This window comes from Mirounga leonina, unplaced genomic scaffold, assembly GCF_011800145.1.
Source record: "Mirounga leonina isolate KUSES-001 unplaced genomic scaffold, KU_Mleo_1.0 Mir_165, whole genome shotgun sequence".
Lineage (NCBI taxonomy): Eukaryota > Metazoa > Chordata > Mammalia > Carnivora > Phocidae > Mirounga > Mirounga leonina.
The window spans coordinates 23,817,233-23,837,328 of NW_023270415.1; the positions used below are offsets into that span (position 1 = coordinate 23,817,233).

Genomic DNA, 20,096 nt, shown 5'->3' on the forward strand with positions numbered 1-20,096 from the left:
TAAATCTACTTAATGGTTTCCCCTCTAATGATATATAACATCGCGCTTTGGAACGAGCTTGGAGCATCCTGGCCGGTTCCCGCAAGGGTCTGCAGGCCACCCAACATTTGCATTGCTAATCCAACCCAAAGAAAACCCCAAAGGTTCCCAGACAGCGCTGCATTCCCCCCGGGGTGGGGGCGGGGGGTGGAATATCTAAAAGCTTTCGCAGGCTCTTCAAGCAGGTAGATGGGACAGAATTTTTAGATCATTCCCTCCCCATTAAACTTGAAGTCCTATGCAAATTTACATCCCCCCTTGCCCCCGCCCTCCCCCCCCCCAACCGAGCCGACTGCCACCCTGGTGTGTTAGGGATACCTCAGCTCTGAGGGTGGCTCAAGAGTTAAAGGTTTCAGATATTTGGGTGGTGAGAACTGATGAGCTCGTTTGTTCCCTGGGCTCACCCCTCTCCGACAGCCCTGACGGCCCCGGTGTTGTTCAGACCGTGGGCTGCAGGAGGTAGTCCGTGTTTATTGTGTTTGGTAAACTGAAGCTCCACTTTAAAGACCCGGCCTGAGGGAGTGCTGTGTCCAGGCCCTCCCCGCCGCCAGCCGAGGGCCTAAGCTTACTCAGGTGGTAAAGGCAGAGCAGAAGAGACAGCCTGTCCCCTGGTAAGGGGAGGGTCCAGGGCCCTCCGTGCCCTGGTGCTAGGCAGCAGGACGGTGTTGCCCAGCTCAGCCTGGCTTGACCTGCGACCCCCTCCCCAACTTTACAGACCACAAGCACCCAGCTTTGTGTAACAAAACCCATTTCCTCCAAGGGCACCCAGCCCTCCCAGTCCTGGCGGACTTCCCCACATGGGACTCATCAAAAACAACCCTCGAGTTATTTCCTTATGTTGCTGTTTGTTTATTCTCCAGTCGCGTGTGAGTCAGCCGATCATAATTTGTGGTGGTTTTGCTTACGAAATCTTACATAATTATATTTCTCTTGTCATGTTGGGTCGAGCCGTGAGGCCACCGAGCGTCTTCTCATTGCACAACGCGGGCGAATCAATACGGAGAAAGGCCGAACAATGAGGGGACGCGGCTGCCCAGGAAGCCGGGCTCCTAGTCACCCAGCAGGCGGCCCGGCCAAGCAAGGCCCCCGCGCGGCCCAGGAGGACGAGGCCGGCTGGCGGCCTCCGTCCGGCCTGGGGCTCGCGCAGGGGCGCCTCAAGAGAGGCGCGCCCGGGAACGAAAGAAGAGCAATGACAACACTGACACAGAAACCGACCACATTTTTACTGCATTCGCGGCCCGCCGGGTTCCACCATGCTGGTCCCGAGCGTGGCTGGCTACACGCCGGCAAGACGCGGACGGGGTGCCTGATCCTCCTCACCGTCCCAAGTCCAGAGGCAGCTACCGAGAACACGCTCGAGGCAAAACGGAGAGTGGCCACGACGCACGGATGAGGCTGGGTGCGCTTTCCACGGCAGAACGTGGAGTCCAGAGAAACGGGGTGTGGAGGCAAGACGCCTCCCTGCTGGCGCCTCGTGTTGCGCGCTCAGAACCCACAGCCGGCTGGTTTCGCTCGATTCCCGGAGTATACTGAAACTAGTTGTTCCTAACGTTATTTCGTATCTTAAATAAATATCTGACCTGGTTTAAACCTTGCTTGTTTGCATCATCTTTGAGGCGTGCGCCTTAAAGTTACTCCTATTGATACTCAGGATGAAGATTACAAATATCGGCATAAAAAGAGAAACCGCGTGACTCTATATGAAGACAACAACCATCACATTCCACAGCACGTCATTGGTTAATCTTTGAATCATCAAGCATTATTTAAAACGAGAGAGAGAGAGAGCAGAACTGAACACAAGCGCCACGACAAAACAATCATAACAACAGAACCAAACCCAATTTCTCTATTAATCATTTAAAATTTTTACCTCTGTTTCTAACACTTCTCACTAACTGTTATTTTAAGCTCCAGTAGCAGGATCAGATTTCTGCTGCCTCTGGGCCAATGAGTTATGATCTGATCTCAAGTTCCAAGGGAAACGCTCAAAGTTTTATTTTCCCCCAGTTGAGTAAACAGTGCTATGTATATTATCTCTCGTGTTAGAATAGTGTTGTCTTCACGTAAGACTCAAATAATGGTATTAGTCATTCATTTCCTTGAACACAGACACCCTCATGCGTGCTGACAGGTTTATAAGGATGCGGTGGCAGCCGCGGTTCTGGGAGCTGCTAGATGAGCGACTTTGATTTCTTGCAGTCCTGAGCGATGGAGCCCGGGTGTGTCTGGTTATTGTCCGCTTTCTCTCCCAGATGCTGGGCTTGTCTGGAAGATTAATACATTAACAAGAGCTGAAGGCCCAGGGTTGCACGTCTTCAGACATGTTTATTAGCAGATGGCACACAGGATTCAAAGGTCACCACAAAAGTGACATTTTAAAGTGAAACAACAATATTTATGTTCAGATAGTCTACTGATGAGATCATGTGGAAATGTTTTTGATTAAATTAGCTTATAAATGGTTGCCAATCTATAGACAACTTCAAATGCCAGGTCTGTTTACCAAATGTTTTCTTCTCACGCTCTCACCGTTTACATATTAATGACCAAGTGCTGTTGGCTGTTAACAGGAGGATCAGTGTATCTGGTTTTTACTTGCTGGGTTATCTATATATATATATTTTTTTTCATTCTCAAAAATGTTATCTCCTCTAATGTGTGTTTTGAAATCTCACCTGCAATTATTAACGGCTTGGAAAGAGTTCGGATTCCACCGTGGAAATGCAATTGCTTTCCATTTCTCTAGTATAAATTGGGCCTCTGAGAGAGACCTAAACTTCAGTCTCTCAGGTAAGACCTGACGTTCAATATCATAAAAGGGCCACGAGCTGGATTCAGAAATACTCACTCCAGCTGCCTTCTCGCCTCTGCAGCCCTTGGGAGCCACTCTCGGGTGGCAATGCCAGCTTGTGTCTCTACAACACCGTGAAAAAGAAAATGCAGTCGAGAGGAGGGAATACCTCTTCTCAGCTGCTTTGCCTTTTCTCTCTCTTGTGCCCACAACTTAGCAGGAGTGTGAGTGAAAATGTGTACCTCGGAAAATGGTTTAGCTAGAAGAAAGCTCAGTGGTATGAAGCCAAAACCGATGTTTTAAGAGTTGTGCAAGTCTCTATAGCCAACAAAACTCACATAAATATTTCCAACAAAGGCATTAAAATGCAGAAATAATGATCAGTTAGTAGATTAAAACTTTCACAGATGTATTACGGGAAATGAAAATGACCATATATGCTACTGTTTCTCATTTATTTACATTTAATTGTGTTATGAATAACTCTGTAAGATATAGATATTGTTGTCCTGAGGGTTTTTTACCTTATTGCCATCTATATCTTATTTTTCTGTACAGTTACAAAATTAGAAATGTAAGAATACAGCAGAAGATTTACTCACTTTTCAAGAGAACCTTTTTCAATATTCATTGCCCCTTCCATTGGATCCAGTCCTTGTTCAGAAAATTGTTTCAAGGCACTTAAAGCTGCCTAAAAATGAAAACAAACACACAAACAAGGAGATCCATTCACTGACTTTAATGTTAATAAACAGGTAATTGTAAAAGAGAGCTGAGATGTATAGTAAAGACTATCATTTTCATTGGTCTAAATAAACGCTTTTTTGCATCATTTAGCAAATTTACATCTGAAAGGCTATATTATCATGGAGCAATGCATATACCACGAGAGCTTTATTTCTGTGGAGGGAGTAGGTGGGCAGAGGGATCCCCAAAGTCACATGCCCTGTCCCTCATCCACAATTTTGTAAAACCACGAAGTTTTTATCTGCCAATGTAAAAACACCTAGTTTAAGCCGATTGCAGTTTGACAACGACTTTGCATAATTTCTCCTCACAGTACTGAAACTACCTTTCAGATGTGAGCACATCAGATTTTCTCAACTGAGGTACTCTTTCCAAAGTTAGCATAAAGGTATTGTTCAGTTTTATATTTAGCCCTAACCAAGTCACGGGCTGTGCGCAGAGAAGTGGACCCAAGACCCTTGTGCATACCGAGGGGATGGTAGGATGGTATTCTGCGAGGAGAGAGAAAATGTGTGCTCCTCGGGGGCCCAGGGGAGGCAGGCCTGGCCACAGCAGAGCCTCCCAAGGTGTTGATATGCCTGCCATGCGTGGGACGCTGAAGGGTGCGGACAGGCTGATGGAGCCTCGCTGGATAGCTGGGAGGCACCAAAAATGCGATGCTGATAAGATCTACATAACTTGTTGACACTCTTGTGCACGTTCCAAATTGTTATTTCTTCGAATAAGAATTTGGTTCCTCTTCCCCTCCCCCACCCCGCACCACTTTAAAGCTCGATTAGAAGGGCTTTGTTGAGTCTGGGATAGGTGTGAACGGCCCAGGGCTGTTTGAATCCTGGAGATCCTGCTGGGTCACACTTTGGTCATCTGTGTCTTCTCAACTGCCTTTGAAAAAGGGCTGACTCTTGCAGTTTCCCAAACTTTTATCTGCCAAAGTCCCCTTTTGGGTAGCTGACTAAGCATATGATCCCTTGTAAATGTCATTATTTGTAATATAGTTTTTGACTTTAATTGTTAAGGTAATAGCCACAATTTTTTTAGAGTAGTTTTAGGTTTACAGAACAATCGAGCAGGGATGTCAGTTGCCGACCCCACTGCTCCTGGTCTTGGCCCCTGCTCATACTATTTAGCAGCCGGCGCACGCTGAGGTGGCAGGTAAGCGCTATTTCCAGTTGGGTAGAAGCAGTGCGGCCATCTCACTAGGGTACTATTACTGGTTGGGTTGTGTCCCTCCCACACACCAAAAAAAAAAAAAATCTGTATGTTGAAGTTCTAACCCCCAGTACCTCCAAATTGCGGCCTTATTTGAAAATAGGGTCATTGCAGATTTAAGTGAGATGAAGTCCTCCTGGATAGTGGGCCCAAATCCAATATGGCCAATGTCCTTATAAGAAGGGGAACTTTGGGTGTGGACACACACACACGAGGAGGACACCATGTGGGGAGGAAGGCAGAGATTGAAGTGATACAGCAGAAGCCCAAGGGACATCAGCGATCACCAGCAAACCGCCAGATGCTATGGAAAGGCCTGGAAGATTCTCCCTCACAGCCCTCAGAGAGAACCAACACCACCAACACCTCGGGTTTGGACTTCCAGCCTCCAGAACCGTGGGAAGATACACTGCTGTTGACTAAACCGCTCAGTTTGTGGTATTTTGTTATGAGAACCCTCACAAACGAATATAGGTACGTCATAATTCCTCCTTAAGCATAGTAGAACCTCTTTCTCCTCTCTGTGATGTTTCCTTTTATTATCTTTTTATTATAAAAATAGTCTTCATTACAGGACAATCATAATAGGTACAAGCCAAAAAGAAATGTGGAAATATTCACCGTCCCACCCACCCATTTACCACTTGGTATAATGTCTTTCCATATGCTTTCCTATCCCTTCCCCATATGCACACACTTTAACCTGGATCATATCCTGACACTGTTTTATAACCTGTTCTTTTCATTGAACACGAGCAGTTTTGCAAGTCGATAGAGACATGTCAGTAGCATCCTTTTGCCTCACTGCTCAGTGTGTTGACTTGATATGGCCTCTTCCATTTAGCCGGTCCCTACGGTTGGACATTCCGGACACTCCCAATATTGAAGCTGTTATTAACGCTGCATCCAGCTTTCCAATGGTTAAAATTTTTGTGTACCTCTCAATAATTTCCTTATTCCTAGAAATTGAGTTTCTGGGCCAAAAAGCAGGCACACTTTTAAAGATCTGACGTGAAAATACATACATACATACATACATACATACATACATACATACATATCTGACAGGAGCTTTCTCTCTGCCCTCAGGGAGGTTGTGACCACAGCAGCAGTGTGAGAAGCCGATGTTCCTCTAGGTGCTTTGCAATTAACCTCTCAGAACCACTTTGTGCGGCACTCGAGCAAACCAGTTTTGTCATCTTTTGGCCCCACCTTCTTTGTCATTTGTCCGTCCTGACCAAGTACTCTATTCACTAGATTTGGCTTTGAGTAATTTTGGCGGCTTTCAAAAAGTAAACTGACTCTCAAAAATCCAGATTTGGACAATTCTTCTCCCCCAGAAGAAATCTGCAGAGGGATTTGGCTCACTTTTAGATTCATTCAGCTGGGTGACCCCTGAGGTCCTTTCCAGTCCTGGAGTGCTGGGGTGCTGGACGGACTTCCTAGGTGCCTCACTGTGGACAGCCCTGTGGATGTGCACACTCCCATGGGCTTGTGACATGCACCTGAGCTCTGGAGGCCTGCCTTACATATGCGTGTATGGGGTGAGGCACTGGGCCCACTCACTGCTGAGCTCTCAAGACCAGTCCATGCCTGACCTTTCCAGATAGCCCAACTTCACGGGGGAAGGGGGATGGTGCTAATGAACTTACAGGTCTTGGTATATTCAACAGTTTTGAACAAATGAACTACTCCTCTTTTTTCTGATCCTTCAGTCTGTGAATTATTGTCAGGAATGCTAATTTTTATCAATTTCTTCCCAAACGAACTATTGTGGAGGGCTGTTCAGTACCCCCAAATTTAAATTTGCCATGTGATTCAGCAAATTGCTGAATGAGACACCCAAGAGCGCCAGGCCTTCTTGGTCCTGCTTTATCCCCAACGAGGTCAAAATGGCAACCAAAAACAACTTTTAAAAACAATTTTCAAAAGTCATTCATAGGCTAATTGTAGCCCCTTTTCCCTAGTTGTTTTTGGAATGCTTGTTGCCTGAATGCCTGGAACCAAATGTCCTGCTCCACCAAGTCTAGGACCCAGCGACACCTGCTCTGTTCCATCCAACCAGAGATGCACACATGAGACGCAGGCCAGGTCTCAGAGAGCAGGTTCGGTGTTTTAGCTCTTGCAAAATCTCCTGGATGATTTTATCAACATGTCAGGCAGGTCCCCGTGCACTTTCAAAACGCCTGTCATCACTCAGAGAATGTACTGCAGGCTGGAATGGCGGCATGCTCTTTCACTCAATGCCACGAACGGATTCTCAGAATTCTTGCGTGGCTGCTTCCCTCCAAAGGTATGCTTAAAGGCTTCCAAAAAATATTCCCTTATTTATCTGATGAGATAATTCAACCCACATCTTATTGATAACCCTGAATACAATTGCTTAGAAATAGGACAGGACTTCTTGGGCGCCTGGGTGGCTCAGTTGGTTAAGCAACTGCCTTCGGCTCAGGTCATGATCCTGGAGTTCCGGGATCGAGTCCCGCATCAGACTCCCTGCTCAGCGGGGCGTCTGCTTCTCCCTCTGATCCTCCCCCTCTCATGCTCTCTGTCTCCCATTCTCTCTCTCAGATAAATAAATAATCTTAAAAAAAAAAAAATAGGACAGGACTTCTTACTAATTTATAAAAGACAATAAAGACGGTTTATCTTCTCTGTAAACAGCAATAGCTTCCATTTGATGGACATCACTCTGCCATAGTCATGAGACCAGGCCCTTTACCTGAGTGATATCAGGTGTTACCACAGTCCTGCAGGTGGGTCCTACCCATGAGGAATTCAGTAACCTACTTGAGGTCACACAAGTAGCGAACGGAGAGCAGAGATTTGGACCCGGCGCACATTCTTGACCAGATCCCTTTATTTTCTTCAAACCTAGCCAATTTCAGCATGACTTCTTTCAATATCGTATTTCCAGATCACTCTTATTCCTTCCTCCGCACTCATTCTATGAATGATTCCCCACAATAGTTCCTGGAGGTAAATTCATATAATTATCCCCACTTTCTAGAGAAGAGGTTTATTGTGGGGACCACAGTCAGCCACCAGTCTCGAGCCTTCTTGTGGTCCCTGGGTTGACTTCTGAGGCCTTGTTCAGCGCTTCTCTAACACTTGTAGTTTGGGCTAAAATTAAATTGCTATAGGAGTTATTTTGTCACTTAGAATTACCCAACGACTCCCAAACAAGGTAACTTGACTGTTCATTTCTTAACATTCTGAGGATCCTAAGTCTTGCTCACTCTATTTGCTCCCCTCCCCTCTATTGTTCTGAGAAGAGTTCATTCCTCACCTGCACGGGGTTGCCAGCTGGAGGGAAAAACAAGCTGCAGGGTTTGCCTGGGACTGTGGGCTGTGGGGTCCTGCAGCGAGAGGAGGTGCTGGGATTGCAAAGGTGAATGGACCAAGAAAGGATGGAGGGCTCGGCAGTGATTTATAGAGAGCGATAAGCCAAATATGTTTAGGAAAGCCGAGATGGGCAGGGGCTGCCGACCACGTGCCTCCTCCCCCAGGTGCTAATAGAACCCTGATCCTGCCGCTTCCTCTCCCCCTTGTCATGAGCTCAACCGGGGAGCTCCCACCCTACCCCCAATTCATCGGCCGCTGCTTTCCCAGAAAGGATAATTTACAGATGAAAAAATTCCATCTGTGAGATGGGTGTGCTTCAGTTTCTGCAGCAAAACGGCTCCGAGAAGAGGACAATGCAGCAAAGCCCCAAATAGCCCCCTTCATTTAGCAAGACTCAATTATCAATCATTTCAAAGAACAATGTATAATGGAATGGCTTTGCGAACAAATGCTAAAATTGAACAGTCCACAAAAACATTTTACTAAGCACATCCAAGTCTGTCCGGAAGGCAGTAAAATCAACAAAATCTCCATGTTTAAACTATTCCAACTGAATAAATTGTTACTTGCTAGAGGCCAGTTGTTTAAAAAGAAAAAAAAAGGAACAGATTATAAAAATGCTACATAACAGTAAAGGACACTGGAGTGAGGGAAAAATCCAGTAACTCTCATTTGGAGAGACATCTAAAGCCTGATTAAGGAGCTACTGAGAGGGTAAATAGATAAGAAGAGGCTCAGCTCCTACTGTCTCAGTTCAGCTCCTCAGCCTGGACAGTTTGCTGTGTGATCACTGCAAAGTAATGTTGGGGAATCGTGGGAAGGAGGTAAATCTGGGTGCCTTAATGAGGAACATCCTGAAACGATGCTTGAATCCACGTTGTATAAATTCCCACACACCGTGGATTTGAGAATTTCAAAGATGCACTAACATAAGTACCCAGAACCCTCCATGCGGCTCCAGCCATAAACAAATAGACAACTCAATGATTTCATTACCAAGGTCAGAAAATGTTTCCTACCAAATCAAAACAAACTCACTCAGCATCCGAGTGGATGTTACCGCAGTCTACCAAGGGGGATCTCGAACTTTAGCTTTATGACCATTTACATGTTCTGGGATTCAAAAAAAAAAAAGAAGAAAGAAAAAAGAAAAAAAAAAGGTATATTCAAGGCAATTCATGTAGCTTGGTTTGAAAGGAGAAAAATTTTAAAGAAGCATTTTTAAAGAAGTAGATGACATTTCCTTTTTTTATTCCTGTCTTTTCAGCTCAAGACTTGTATCCATTTGTGTGTGTGTGTGTGTGTTTCCCTTAAAAGAAAGCGTCTACATAGATACGTAGAAATATTTTGGTCCCCAACAGATTTTACAACTGTTTTGTGAGGAAAGCCCCACAGGTTCTCGAACAGATGTCGCTACCATTTCATGGATCACTTGTTTTGTGCGTAGTTATAGCAATGCCAGAAACAAGATGCCAGGAAGATACTTTCCATGCCTGTTTGTTGGTCTTGGTTTGCACGTCTGCGCGCGCGCGCGCGTGTGTGTGTGTGTGTGTGTGTTTGTATGTTCGCAGAATGGAGGTGAGTCTTCCCAGCCATTTCTGCAATTTCTAACTTTCCTCTCGTTAATCAGCAATTAGTAAATTGTGTTGAAACCAGTGCCTATTCTTTCTGCTTCCGTCTTCAAGAGTTAAATGTAACAGCATTAAAGCATTTTTTGAGAGACAACGATGGTCCTCATTAGCAAAAAGGAGAATTTTAACTCCTCCCTTTATGACACACTGTTTTTCTTGTAGTATTTAAACACAGTGCCTGATGGGTCCTTTCATTTCCTTTTTTTTTTCCCCCATTTTACACTTTTCCACCGATTTTATGTCCTGAATCCCAGAAACAGACAGGCTGTTCCCATTAAAGTCAATGGCAACCACACACGCCTGAATGTGGCCTTCATTTTTAAGTGAGCGTTCAAGGTTTGTTTTGTTTTACCTGTTTCCCCTGAAGTGCTTGCTCATGTGGAACTCCTCCTGGGAGCACTCTAACTGCTAGGTTCGTTTCGGAATGCACATAGTGGTCATATATGCAGCTCACTAAATAGTTCTTAAATGAGAAAATGATAGGCTTCAACTGGCAAACGTCTTTATTTGCAGTTGAGGGTTCCCCTAACTTCTCATCCCAACAATCTTTGAGACTGGCTCTCTACTGAATTATTTCAGTGGCTGAAAACCAGCAGGTTCTTCAGTAAGCTTAAGGCTTATTGCCCAAAGAATGTGAATTTTAACATTCCCTAAGTTACCATTTTCTGGCTTTGAAAGGTCTGTAACAAAATGCCAACCATCTCTTTCTATAAAATAAAAGAAACCGAAAAGAGAAAATTGTATTTCTAAATTGTATCACATTACGATAGGATCCTCAGTCTACCACATCTCAGATGAATCAATGATAGGACTTTAAAAAGAAAATGAAAAAGGATTACACTGAGCTTTAATTAAACCATTTGCTGCCCCGATTCTAACAATTTCATATAGCCTGCACTTTCCGTTTATGCTCACATAATCCTATTGATTTGTGGAATTTCCATAAAATTGGTACTTTATGAATTGCTTACTGTTGTAACAAAGGGATGTAAGCCTGCTAAGGTGATGGCTACTCATTGTAAAAACAAAAAACGAAAAACAGGCTGGTGGTGGTCTGAAGACACGCAGGTTTTAGACAGTCTACCAAAGCAGAGAACAGGTATTTTGACTCTAGAATTAGGGGAATTAGTACAAACTTGGGCACTTAGACTACAGACTTAGGCATCATCTCTATTCCACGGTCAGGCTCTACACTGGGTGATCCATGTAGCTGTCAGCCTTGACAATGATACAGAGTTAAAGCAGGATTCACGGTGCTGAGGAATGTTCGCGGTACGTTTAGAACAAACATCAGCAGTGGTACCCACGATGCCATGTTTTACTCTAACCACACTGGTTTTGTTTTACCAACTTCATTCCTTTTAGAATTCCTGCGCTGTCCAACAAAAAGTCCCTTCTGTAATGGCGTGTTACCACAACATGCTGTTGGGTACAAAGGCAGGCATCCATGAACGATGGCAGTGTGACTCTGTGCTTGGCAGGATGATGCTTCCCCCACTCCCCGGAAGTGTCCACGTCCTAGCCTCCAGAATGTGCGTATGTTACCTCACATGGCAAAACGGATTCTGCACATGAGATGGAGGTATAAACACTGAGATGGGGAGATTATCCTGGATTACCCAAGTGGGTCCAATCTAATCACGGGAGTCCTTAAAATCAGAGAATGTTTCCTGGCTTTGGTGAGAGAGGACGATATGGCCAAGAAAAAATGGTCAGAACAACTAACAAATGTTGTTAGTTTTGAAGATAGAGGAAGGGGGACAAGCCAAGGAATGTAGGTGGCCCCTAGAAGCTGGAAAAGGCAAAAAGACCAATTCTCCCCTCAAGCCGAAACAAAAAACTGCTGATACCTTGATTTTAGGCCAGGGAGGATCCCTATCTGACTTCTAATCTATAGAACTCTAAGATAATGTATTTGTGTTGTTAAGCCATTGAGTCTAGTAATTTGTCAAAGCAACAAGAGAAACTAACATACTCTTCGTGTCATCTTGACAAGGAAGGGTGGGGAACGTGGTGTTTGGAGTCTGTCAGGCCTAGACTAAAATGCCAGCCCTACTGTAGACCAGCTGTGTGTCTATGCAAGTTATTTTACCTCTCTGAGCTTCTTGGGGTTAATGCCTGGACCATAAATGAGAGCTTTTATTACACATCTTTCTCTATTGTTTCTTTTTTTAATTTTTAAAAGATTTTATTTACTTATTTGTCAGAGAGAGAGAGAGAGAGAGAGCACAAGCAGGGGGAGTGACAGGCAAAGGGAGAACAGACTCCCCGCTGAACAGGGAGCCCGATGTGGGACTCAATCCCAGGACCCCGGGATCATGACCTGAGCCCAAGGCAGACGCTTAACTGACTGAACCACCCAGGCATATCACACCTTTCTCTGTTGAGACCAACATCCAGGCTTAAAATTCTTTATACTCTCTATCTCCATGTTCATTTATGTCCCATTTCTTATATATTTCTATTATTTTTTCTAATGCATTGCTTACCCATCTCTCTTCCTAAGAGAACTCTAACATTATTCCTAGCCCTTAATGAAAAGCCATCAATAACTTCCAGCCACCAAATAACATTCTGTATCCTTGGCCTGGCATCCATCAGCTGGCCCCATTCTACTCTACAACTTCATTTATTGCAATTTCATTACAGCACATTTCCCAGAGGGTGATGCCTGGGAAACCCCACCCAGAAAGACCCCACAATGGGGGCTTTGCCTGAGACCTTTCAGGTGGCACATCCTGAAATAGAGTATATGATTGGTCACCAGCCTCGGGAACACCTGGCAGGTGTCAGTGTTATCAAAAGCTCCCAGCCAGTCGGCCTGGAGACACACCAACGTTGCAGAAGCCCCGCCCACATGGATCTCCTGCCCTGGTCTGATGGGTCTACCTCTTGTCTGACATCTGAGTTTTCTTACCTCCACGCCTTGGCTCCTGAAGTCTTTCATCTTCCCAGGGTGGACTTCCCCAATTCCCAGCCTGTCTCCCACCTATGAACTTCTGACGGCCCTTGCCATCTGCATCCCTGGACTGAGGGCTATCTTCAATGTGTTTGTGTCCTGTCTCTCAAATAGTTGGTCAGCTCTTGGCTGGCAGAGCCATTTTCCTGTTGAGAATCAGCACAGTGTGTTTACAGAACATCTTCAAGGAATACTCCTTGGTTGATTATTTATCAGCTTCCATCTGAAGCTCCTTAAGACAGACAAGTACTCACACACACATTTCTGCTTTCTGTTTTCTCTCTATTCTCTGAGTCTGCATCTTGCTCCTGCTTGCTCTTCCTTACTTCAGGGCATCCTCTAAAGCTTCTCACCTATGAGACTCTCTCTCCTCCTTTTACACACCCCTCTCACCCCCACCCGCAGGCTCTGCGGCCAATATGCTGTAGGACAAACAGTCCTAGGAAAGCAGAGCTGAGTGTCTCTATCCCCTGTGTGAGACAAGGTCCTCCTGTCCCACAGTCTACCTCCAAGGACTACAGATGATAGCTAATGACTTGCTGAAATGTCAAACATTTGGGTTGTGGCTTCTGTCATCTTTGGGGTCTGTAAATAGTGTTTCCCCCCTCCCTGGGCCAGTGTGAGGTCTACAAAGAAAGTGCCTGGGAAACCCTACCCAGGAATACCCCACAATGGGGACTTTGCCCGAGACCTTCCAGGTGGCACATCCTGAAATAGAGGACCAGAGGGGAGTCTCTTCCACCCAAGGAGAGCCTGGTTCTAGAGGGCAATGGTGCCTGAATTCTGCCCTGCCCCAAAGGTCTCTTTGGGACTTCATGGTTCTTTGATATTCTACTCCAAAGAGAAGGAGAAGCATTGCCCCTGAACGTGGGCACACACTGTTCTGCCTCCCCAGAAATTCCAGTTAGGTTTGAGTATGTGATTGAAAAAAATGTATAGTTGTTTCTTTTTTTTTTTTGTATTTTTTTGGTTATTTTCTTATTTTTTTGTTATTTCATAATTTTTACTGCATTTAATGTGCTCTTGGATTGCATGCATGAAGGGGGCAGTTGGGAACAAAAGGGAGTGATGATCAAACAATATAACTATAAAGTTCTGTTTAATTCTGAACTTTTGGTTGTACTGAAATAGAGTCCAAGGTAGTACAGGCAGGTGGGTTGCAGGCCTTGCTGATTCCCTCAATGGGTGAGGCATGCAGAAGCCTGATTTCTTTTCTTGGGGCATTTGGTGGCCATCTCTAGTGGTCAGATTGCAGCAGAGAGGGGGCCAGGATAGATCTTTACCTCCATCCCAAAGGTCTCCTTAGCCTCTTACTGACATCTGATTTTATACATATATATTATATTTTATATATATTTCATATATATATATATTTACTTTTTAAAATGAAAGTTCCAGGGGCGCCTGGGTGGCTCAGATGGTTAAGCATCTGCCTTCGGCTCAGGTCATGATTCCAGGGTCCTGGGATCGAGCCCCACATCGGGCTCCTGGCTCAGCAGGGAGCCTGCTTCTCCTTCTCCCTCTGCCTCTCTCCCTGCTCATGCTCTCTCTATATATCTCTGTGTCTCAAATGAATAAATAAAATCTTTAAAATGAAAGTTCCAAACAGTCACAAAAGTACAAAGAATAGTATACTGAACCCCCACACACCTATCACTCAGATTAAGAATGATCAGTATTTTGCCAATCCTGGTTTCATATATCTTCATGTTTTCCTGGAGGATTCCAAACTGGGTATCAGATAAGACACATGCCATGATCACACCTTAAGAACAAATTAAGAACAATTCCTTTCTATCATCTAAATATCCAGGTCATGTAAAACTTTTCCTGATAGTCTCAAAGATGTCTTTTAAAGTTGGTTTTTGAATCTACATCCCAACAGTTCACGCATTGTATTTGATCTTTTAAGATCTAGGAGTCCTGTGGAAGGCAGAATGATGGCAAAGATGTCTAGGACCTAATCCCCCCCAGGACCCAGGGAGGGGGCGATGAGCCTGGATTGCCGGGAGTGACCCATCTAATCAAAGTCCTTAACCTCAGGGGTCCTCCCCCAGTGCTGGCCACAGAGGGACATGTGACGGTGCCAGAAGGCTCAGAGGGATGTGACATTATAGGCTTGGAAGGGCAAGTTAGGGGAAGGAAGCTGACAGAAGCTAGCAAAGTCCAAGAAATGGATTCTCCCCCAGACCCTCCGGAAAGGAACACAGCGCTGCTGACACCTTGATTTTAGCCCTAGGAGATGGTGTCTGACTTCTGACTACAGACTGAGATGAGACCCCGGGATTTTAAGCCATATTCCTTTAGCGGGGTACTGAAAGTCACATGGAGCTGTGAAGGGCTGATGCCCTACTCTCTCCTGAGGCCAGCTGGTGTTGGGCCCAAGAAGGAGATGCCAGGCCTGACTGAGATAACCAGGGGAGGGGAGGCTGGGCCTCGGGAAGAAATGGGGCCAGTGGGGCCGGGTGCCTTCTCGCTGCACTGGTTCTCTGCTGGCCACATCAGGCAGGACGGAAGGAGCTCCTCACCCCGCTTCAAGCAAGCTGCACACTAAGTCAAGTCACTCATCACCTAAATCCTGTGAAGACCTCCCTCCACCCTTAGGGACCTAGGCATCACTCTCCTCTTCACCCTGAATGCTCTGTGCTGGCCTCCTTTCTGCTCTTCAGCCTGGACAAGCTCTTTCTCACCTCAGGGATTCAGGCTGACCAGCCCCTGGGGCCACCCATTCTCATGACTGACTGCTTATCAGCCTTCAGATCTTGGCTCCAGGGTGGAACTGAACACCTCATCTAGAGTGTTGCCCCCCCCCCAACCTCCAGCAGCGGGGGGTGGGGGGGTGGAGAGGGAGGAGGTACAGAGCCAGCAGCAGAGGCTCATGGACTTGTCTGGGTAGGAGGGTGAGTGGACTTAGCAGGGAGTACTGACCTCAACAGGGGGACCATTTAGGTGAGGCCAAGACCTGAAGCTAGGCTAATTCAGGGTCACTGTCAAAGCTGGAACCCAGATAGGCTGGGACCCCATACTCACTGGGCTCACCAGAACCTATACATGAATGTATGTTAATCAGCAACATCATATTTTTTCCTGATACTATTAGGTTCTGTTTCCGTTGGTTTGGAGGACCTCTAGCCCTCTTGCTTTTCCTTTTAAGTCACTGGGCACCTCTTCTCAGTTTCCTCAACTGCTGGCTTTTGCCTTGCCCTGATTTTTAAGTCCATCCTTGGGCCTCTTATCTTCTCTATCATTATTCTCTCCCTAGATGATTTCACTGAGGTCTATGACTTAAATCCCTTATAAACATTGATGACCCCCAATTCCTATCTTCAGCCTGGCCTTCTGCCCTAGAGTTCACACATACAACTCCCTGGTGGATTTCTCCCCTTAGGTGTGTAAAAGGCATTTAAAATCTGCCGAGACCCAAATTCGAGATTACCATCCTCCAAACCACTCCTCTCCCAGGACATGTAACCCTCATTCAACACAAAAAACACTAGGAATCAACCTCACTCACCTCCCACATCTGACTCATGCCATCACTTCCTAACCGTATCTCCCTGTATCTATGCTCACCTAAAGCCATTTCTTCAAATACATCCAGAGCGATAGGTGTGAAATGTAGATAAGAACAGGTCAAGACCCTGCTCAAAACCCTCTAAGAGCTTCTGGTTGCTCTCAGAACAAAACCCCAATTTCTGACTTATCCAAAGCCCTAGGTGACCCTAACCCAGCTTCATTTTCCCTACTGTGCTCCCCCATACCCACGGAGCTCTAGCTCTCTCCTCTTTGTAGAACACCTTGAGTTCATTCCTGTCTCAAGGATTTCCATATGCTTTCCCCTAGACCTGGGACTGTTTTCCCAGTTCTCCACATGGGCTCTCTCCCTCACTATATCGGGTTCTCTACTCAATTGTCACTCCTTGTGACCACAGGACCTAGATGAGCTGCACCTCCCCACTCCTAGCTGGGTGTTCTCGCAGCTCCTCACGCTGTCTCATTTTCAGTGCTTATTGCTCCTAAGTCAGTATAAGCTCAATAAATATTTATTAATGACTTGAAAGAATGAATGAATAATTAAAAACAACGGCAATGTTCAAGAATACCTAGCCACCTTATATATATACGTTTTATTAATTCTCAGAAGTTCCCTATGGAAATTAGGGAGTAGATAATTTCCCCCACTTACTGAAACCCAGAAGTAACCACTCATTTGATGTTAAAGACTGATTATTCAGCTGGAGTGAGTAGGTGCTAAATGTTAGTCTTTTAAATGAAGAAAGTGAAGTATAATGATAGTTCTCCAAGTGAGTGTTCTCGTGTGTTGTAAACTCATTGTATACCAATTATTGCAACTTTGGAATAAACTTTATTGGAATCAACTGTAATTTTTTTTCTAGAAAGTCTTTCTTCCTTTTTCAAACTAAGAGAAATGCAAAGTCACTATAAAGCTCAAGTAAACTATATCCTCTTTTTTTGATTACCATTGAAAGAAAAGCATTATCACTGATAATATCACACTTGGTTTGGTAATTTTTTAGAAACTCCATTAAAAGTAATTTTTAAAGTCTATGGTTAAATAACCATCTCAAAGGAAAAACTGTATCTTGACTTCCTAAAAACATCTTCGTTAAGACGATATAATCAAAGAAAGAGACTTACTTTGTGTTTAAATAATCATGATCACAAATGGTCCTCTTCCTCTACCTCCACCCACAAATGAGAAGAAATTTAGTATACTTTTGGGGATACGCTTTAGGTCTGCCAAATACTTAAGTAAAAAATTCTCTTAAGTTGTTTCAAGAAACTGCTGGTACTTTAACAGGCTCCACACATTCTAATATATCCAAACACAAGGGTTTTGTTTTGTTTTGTTTTGTTTTCTAATTGCTTGGCTGCAGACAAAGATGTAAGGTTATAAGTATAAGAATTTATGTGATGATCAGTGATGGAATCCTAATCCATCTTAAGCTGTAAGCATGACAACTGGCAGTTCCCAACGTGTATTAAGAGGCAGAGAATTTTTTTCTTTTGCCTGAGGGTACATTCCCTTTCAAAAGCAAAATATTTTTCTTCATTTGCTTTCTAAAGATATCACATTAAACTCTACTCTTAATAGTTAATATTTTAAGGAGGTAAGATAGATTGGAGAGAGAATCTGTGATAGATTTATAAATTGGGGGCAAAATGTAACACAAGGCATTCCAATACGCAATTTCAAATCAAAACCTTAACTTGGGCAAGGGACGTTATATCAGCCAACAGCATTCTTTAGAAATGCTTGACATTCAGTTGGATAGAATTATATATTGAAATAGATTGTAGGCATATTGTGAATGTTTTTGCTCTAGCATCTGGTAGCATCAAAGCCCAGGAGGAAGAGTGGGTGACCATGCCAGAATTTAAAAGCTGCCTTTTGGATAAATATGTGGAAAGGATATAAATTAAGTTATCGAAAGGCTAGAAGAATTTGCTGAAAGGGGGGAGGGTGCTAAAAGCAATAAGCCATTTGGAATTTGATAGCATTGTGCTATTCAAGCTTTGTGTAGCTAGTATTATTAGCCAAGTATGGATAAAAGGGTATTTCAAAAGAGAAAAATTAATGAATGAGGACAAGCACAAAAAGCAACAATGCAATACCTGATCTGTAAACGTAAGTAGTACTTATGAGTATCTGAGATGCAATGTGGGATGAGCCCCAAGGGAAATCAGGCACCTCCTCTACAACGCTTTTGGAAGAGAGTAGTGACTTGTGATTTCTGTGTTCTGTGTATTAGGCAAGATAAGCTAACTGCTGAACAAACACCTCCACATCTCAATGTTCATGAAAAGACCAATTGGGTGTTCCTGGGCTGTGGATCCTAGTCAAGCAGGGTCCCGGGCCCCTTCCATCTTGTGACTCTGCCCTCTTCTAGGCTAGCATTATGGTCCTCTCCATTCAACCAGCGGATGGGAAAATAAAACAGAAGATAGTATGTAGGAGGATTTCATGAAAGAGGACGAAAGCCCTCATACTCCATTGACCAGAACCCGGTGACATGACTATACCTCACTCCATGACTACACCCATCTCCAGGTTGGGTACTAAGTCTGGCTGTGAGCTGAGAAGAGGAAGCAGGTGTGGTGAGTAATCAGACTCTACCACAAGTGGTATCATGTGGCACTCACTTCCTGAGGCATCAACACATCTATCTTCTCACGCTAAACTGTGAGTCTCCAGAGTAAGGCAGAATTGGGTCTTTTCTGTTCTGGTAGCTGTAGCAATAACTCTGGCATAGAGTTAATGCTCAATTTGTAGTCAGGCTCACGGAGTGAACCTGGGGTGCCAGGCTCACAGAGTGAACCTGGAGATGTTAAGACTGGTTGTCTATGCTCTAATATTGCCAAGAAATGCCTGGATTGTTTTCCCTTCCTGAAGATGGCCTCTCTGCGTAGATATTTCCAGAGGACACAGAGAGCACATGCCCAACGTGGGGCATGGGGCACCAACTTTGTTAATTCTCATTGTGTCTTCATGCAAGAAGTCTTGACAGGAGAAAGTCCTCGTACCTTTCACCTCTCAGAAGGCACTTCAGTGGGAGAGAGTTTGGGTTCCTGAAAGACAAAGGATAGGGTGGAGGGTTTCTAGTGAACCCCAATCTCAAGAATAAAAAGGGGACCAAAATCTTCCTCAAGGATAAACCAGACTTCCTTATCAACTGAGAAGGAAGCCAGAAGTTATAGGGGAATAAGCAGGACTACAGAATATTATAAAAATCTAGAACCTTACTCTTTCTGCCTCCATTTGGTTTCATGCAAAGCAAAAGCAGCCCCTGTGTGACTGCTAAAGGACTAGTATCTAGAATATATAAAACTTTCAAACTCAACAGTAAAAACCAAACAATCCAATTAGAAGACAGGCAAAGGACTTGATAAGATGGTTCACCAAGGAGGATTTACAGATGGCAATTAAACATGTGAAAAGATGCTCCACATCACTAGCCATTAAGACCACAAGGTTATTACAAACTTATTAAAACAGCTAAATTAAACAGTAGTGACTACACCAAATGCTGGAGACGATTCAGGGAAACTGGATCTCTTACACATTTTTGATGGGAATGTAAAAATGGGTGAGCCACTCTGGAAAATAGTTTGACAATTTCATAAAAATGAAACATAGGCTTACCATACAACCCACCCATCACACTCTTGGGCATTTATCCCAGAGAAATGAAAATTTATGTCCACACCAAAACCTGTATACAAATGTTCATAGCAGCTTCACCTGTAACAGTCAACAATTGGAAACAACCCAAATACCCCACCATAGATGAACTATTAAATAAACTGGTACCTCCACACCACAGGATTACTCAATATTACTATACAGTAA

General features: G+C 44.4%; 1 protein-coding gene across 10 annotated transcripts in view; it reads right to left on the reverse strand.

Moving 5' to 3' along the window:
- Positions 1-337: 337 nt before the first annotated feature.
- Positions 338-20,096, reverse strand: part of STAU2 (staufen double-stranded RNA binding protein 2) — a 311,388-nt gene continuing 291,629 nt past the window's right edge. For 8 of the 10 annotated variants that reach the window (XM_035011353.1, XM_035011347.1, XM_035011348.1 and 5 more), the window contains 2 exons: positions 3,436-3,524; positions 338-2,307 (listed from right to left, as the gene is read on the reverse strand). In XM_035011353.1, coding sequence (XP_034867244.1) covers positions 2,214-2,307; positions 3,436-3,524 — 183 coding nt within the window. In that variant the 3' untranslated portion in view covers positions 338-2,213. The remainder of the gene's footprint in view (positions 2,308-3,435; positions 3,525-20,096) is intronic. The other 2 variants (XM_035011351.1, XM_035011357.1) reach the window with 2 other exon arrangements.